Source organism: Danio rerio, chromosome 19 (genome assembly GCF_049306965.1).
Source record: "Danio rerio strain Tuebingen ecotype United States chromosome 19, GRCz12tu, whole genome shotgun sequence".
Taxonomy (NCBI): domain Eukaryota; kingdom Metazoa; phylum Chordata; class Actinopteri; order Cypriniformes; family Danionidae; genus Danio; species Danio rerio.
In genome coordinates, this window is record NC_133194.1 from 300,001 (window position 1) to 305,000 (window position 5,000).

A 5,000-nucleotide genomic window follows, 5' to 3' on the forward strand; every position below is an offset into this window, starting at 1 on the left:
ACTTTACTCACATTCAGTGAGTTTTCTACTGTTGCACAGAAAATATATTTAATTTTAAAGAATGTTGGGAACTTGAGGGCAGAATATAAATCCTAAAATATAAACTCTTAGTGTTCAGCCCTGAATAAGTCTGAAATTTAAGTCTGCATACGACTTAAAGAGGCTGTTTTTGTCCTGCATTGTGTTTCCAACATTCCACGCTTAAGAAAGGTAAGTGCAGATTAAGTGCATGAATTGGGACACACCTCTGGTTTAATCAGTGACTGTAGATCAATAACTAGTAAGACTACAAACAATAAAACTCAAGCAGTGGGTTTATGACTATAATAACTAATGAAAGGCACAGTTCACCCCCTAAAAAAGATCCTCATTTCCTCATGTTGTTCCAAACCCGTTTCTTTCTTCTGGTGAACACAAAGGAGGATATTCAGAAAAACAGACATTGACTTGCTTCATGTTTTTATTCCTACAATGGTGTAAAAGGCTGATTTTATCCAATATCCGACCTGTTAGAGTGGATGTGAACTCACAATTCCCAGAAATAATGTTAGAACTGTGTGAAATAAACTCAAAACTGTGAGAAAAACACAAAATTCTAATAAAAACCCCAAAAACGTGACAGTCTGGAAAACGCAAATAAAAAAGAAAGTAGTGATTTCTGAATGCACTTTGACTAGTATATCATTGCAGACTATACATGTTCCTCAGGTTTTTTAAAATAATTGTATTGCAATTTTGGATCTTGTGACTCATTTCAGAAAAGTTGGAGCAGTAAAGCTTTTACCACTTTGTAATGTTGCCGTTCCTTTTCAGACGAGTGTTTCAGGTGTAAGTCGTACGGTGGGCAACAGTACAGGGTCTTCATTGTCACATTTTGCAGTTCAAACTGCGCCACACATTCTCTATTGGAGACAGGTCAGGACTGCAGGCAGGCCAGTTGTATTTTAGGGTTGTATATTGCGTGAGATAAAGTCAGACCTGTGAGATATAACTGATCTAATATTCTGACTTTTATTCTGCTTTGAGTTAAAAATAAGATGGAGAAGTGTCATGAACACACTCTTCATTCACACATTTACCAACACTTTAAATATAAATCTGTTTTTCTCACTCTGTTGTGTGTGTGTGTGTGTGTGTGTGTGTGTAGAGAGCGTTCAGGATGCCGTCGGGCTGCAGCTGAAGGTGTGTTTCCTCAAAAAGGTGAACTTGGAGGTCAAAGGTGACAAACTGGAGAGCAGAGTCCTGGTGAGATCAAATTCTGTCACAAATCTGCACATAATCCTGAACATCCACTACACACACTCTGGGCAAACCATGTTCTTGTTGTAATCAGCGTGTGTGTTTCTCTGTCTTCACACACAGAGTCACAGCGAGAGTTTGAGCAGCTCATAGAAACTAAAGTAAAACCCCAGTATCAGTTCCTTTGTATTATTGACACGTCTTGTGTGTGTTTACACTTAATATTTCCTCATTTGTAAGTCGCTTTGGACAAAAGTGTCAGCTGTAAATGTAAATGAGCGAGCGGCTCGCCATTCTGAATTTCAGCTGTGGAATTTACACATACCTTACTCTCGCAGTCCTGTTCTGACTTGACTGAGCGCTGATCCTCAGGACATGAAAACCACACACACACACACACACACACACACACACACACACACACACACACACACACACACACACACACACACACACACACACACACACACACACAGACACATTGCTGATCCTCAGGACATGAAAAGCAGCACACACACACACACACACACACACACTTGTACAGCTCTCTTTATGTCTTTCCCCACAGCTGTAATGATGTTTCTACTGTATATTCTCTTCCCCTAAAGCCTGTCCTCACAGGGAACAATCTGTACTTTAACATTTTTAAAATGCCTTTTCCTTATGGGGACCAAATAAACCAACACACATGTTCAAAAGTAACTGGTATTGCTATACCTGTGGGGACATTTGGTATGCAAGTTACACAAACACTGTACATTCCAGGAGCCTCCACAAGATCTTGCAGGATATTGTCAGCTGTTAGTCATGATGTTTGCCTGATAACTGCGTGTGTTTTAGGTTTGTGTGTCTTATTCGTCTGATGGAGTTCAGTGTCTGCTCTTCAGTCGTGACGGATCCTCATTTCGCTCTCTACATTGGATTAAATTAGAGAAGCTTTATGTATAAGGCTAATTAATAATTATATAATTACTGAAAAGTCAAATGATGGCAGGCATTGATTAATTCAGTCTTGAATCTAGCTCAGTCGATCAAAAGGAGAATTATCGATGAACGCTGGAAGCTGCTAATCAGTTATGTGAGAGATGATTAAAGTAACATGACTTTTATCAGCGATTACCCTCACCACTGTGATTGGCTTATTGTGACGTCAATGCCTGTGAACGCCTTGAGGGAATTCAAATTAACACAGAATGAATCAAACAGGCAAAATTAACTAATTTATCAGACATTACACAGCGCAGATACTCATATATCAGCACATACTAGTGAAAATCACCTTAAATGAGTTTATAGAGCACTCGCTCTGCTGTAATCATCAGTTCACCTCAGTGTCTGTGAGAATCATGAAGAGTTTAACGCTACTGTTTATCATAAACGATATCAAAACATGGCGAATACATCAGTGATAAACACTCAAGAACACAGTATATGTCAGTTTATAATTAGTGCTGAAGCAATGTATAGGAAACACACAGAGTTAGCAGCAACACAGTACTTATTTAACATTAAAGAGCCCCTATTATGCATTATAAAGGTCAGATTTTGGTTTTGAGGGTCTCCAACAACAGGCTGATCCGCATGCAGAGTCAAAAAAAACTTTTTCTTTGTCTTATAATCTGCATTTATTTTTACCTGATTATCCCAGCAACTCCCCCGTTCACATTTTACCAGATCTGGAACTACATATTTGGTGATGTACCAACACCAACGCGTTCAACCAAAAGAACCGAACACAACTCGATTCATTTATTCGACTCTGAGTCGACTGTTTCATTAAAGAATCAGTAGTTTTAAACACGGTGCACTTTCAGATTTACCCTCAGCTGGATGTGTTTGTTCACTCAGTGCTGTTACACTCTGCATGGCAGGTCGGTTTCAAAACCCATAATAGATGCTCTTTAATAACGTAAAGCTAACATTAAAACAATATTGGTGCTCACTGAACTGAACTGAACTGAACTAAAGCTCTGACAACTGAACTACACTGTTTTAATTCACTATAATCTTGTATGTGAAGCTGCTTTGATAAAGGTGAAGTGAGTTGAATTAGTTCATTGTTCATAATGTAGGATAACACAAAATCCCACTTTCCATTCCTCAGTGCAACTCAAAATATGAGTGAAACTGAAATATGAGCTTACAAAAAGGGAAACGATGCAAAGCTTTTGGATTCTTTGAATCAACTGAATCAAATTCTTCAGGAAGTGAATTGATTGATGTAGGATAGTTCAGTCAGAACACTGTAAATGAAGCAAAACTCAGTGTAAACTTGCAGAAAGCATCAGCTGCACACACACATACTGAAAGAACAGTGTGATTATGTGCTATTTTATTATTAAAGAGTTCTATTAAATAGAGCATGGCGAATAATCTTCCTCAGTAAACAAACAGAGTATGCAGTCATAATACACACGTCAGGATTATTCCATCAGACCCACTGAAAGACTAAACATTCTTACCCAAAATTCATTATTTTATGATGATAAGTGGGGCGTCACGGTGGCGCAGTGGGTAGCATGATTACCTCACAGCACTCAGATCTCTGGTTTGAGTCCCGGCTGGGTCAGTGCGTGTTTCTGTGTGGAGTTTGCATGTTCTCCCCGTGTTGGCTTGGGTTTCCTCCGGGTGCTCCGGTTTCTCCCACAGTCCAAACACATGCGCTATAGGGGAACTGATCAACTACACTGGCCGTAGTGTATGAGTGTGTGTGTGAATGAGTGTGTATGGGTGTTTCCCAGTACTGGGTTGCTGCTGGAAGGGCATCCGCTGCATAAAACATATGCTGGATAAGTTGGCGGTTCATTCCGCTGTGGTGACCCCTGATAAATAAAGGGACTAAGCTGAAAAGAAAATGACTGAATGATGTATTGCTGGATTGAACCGCATGTTATGACATTACAGCATGCTGTTGGTGGAATTCATTATTGGATTATTAATATGGATATAATGTGTTAAACAAACATGACTTGAAGGAGTGTGTGCATTAATCAGTGTTCATATGAATATTAGAAAACGCTTGAAAATGCTTTAAAATGCTTGAAAATGGAAATGTGCTGTCATCATTGATCTTTCAAAATATTTAACAATTTAAACCAAATTTTAAAAATCCTAATAAAGAGAGAAAATTGCAGTAATTTGATGTTTGACTTGGAGTAATTATGCCATGAAGTGTGTTTCTTAGAATACTAATAATACTTTACTGTAGTGTATACTGTATACTGTGCTGTAGAATACTATAAGAAGGAGCGTCTGATATAATGTGATCAGGTGTGTGTGTAAATATGTCATTTGCCAACCTTGTAAAGTGCTGTAATGGTTGAAGATGTACCTGGAAATGGCTGAAATTAATTTTAGAAAAGGTGAAGAACACTGATGAACACTGATGAACACTGATGAACTCTGATGAACACTGATGAACTCTGATGAACACTGATGAACACTGATGAACACTGATGAACACTGATGAACACTGATGAACACTGATGAACACTGATGAACACTGATGAACTCTGATGAACACTGATGAACTCTGATGAACACTGATGAACACTGATGAACACTGATGAACACTGATGAACACTGAAGAACTCTGATGAACACTGATGAACACTGATGAACACTGATGAACACTGATGAACTCTGATGAACACTGATGAACACTGATGAACACTGATGAACACTGAAGAACTCTGATGAACACTGATGAACACTGATGAACACTGATGAACTCTGATGAACTCTGATGAACACTGATGAAC

The 5,000-nt window shown here is 38.7% G+C and overlaps 1 protein-coding gene across 6 annotated transcripts in view; it reads left to right on the forward strand.

Moving 5' to 3' along the window:
* The window catches only part of carmil1 (capping protein regulator and myosin 1 linker 1), a 22,493-nt gene that overhangs the window by 1,260 nt on the left and 16,233 nt on the right, over window positions 1-5,000 (forward strand). For all 6 annotated transcript variants that reach the window (XM_073931299.1, XM_073931298.1, XM_073931300.1 and 3 more), the window contains exon 2: window positions 1,148-1,245. In XM_073931299.1, coding sequence (XP_073787400.1) covers window positions 1,148-1,245 — 98 coding nt within the window. The remainder of the gene's footprint in view (window positions 1-1,147; window positions 1,246-5,000) is intronic.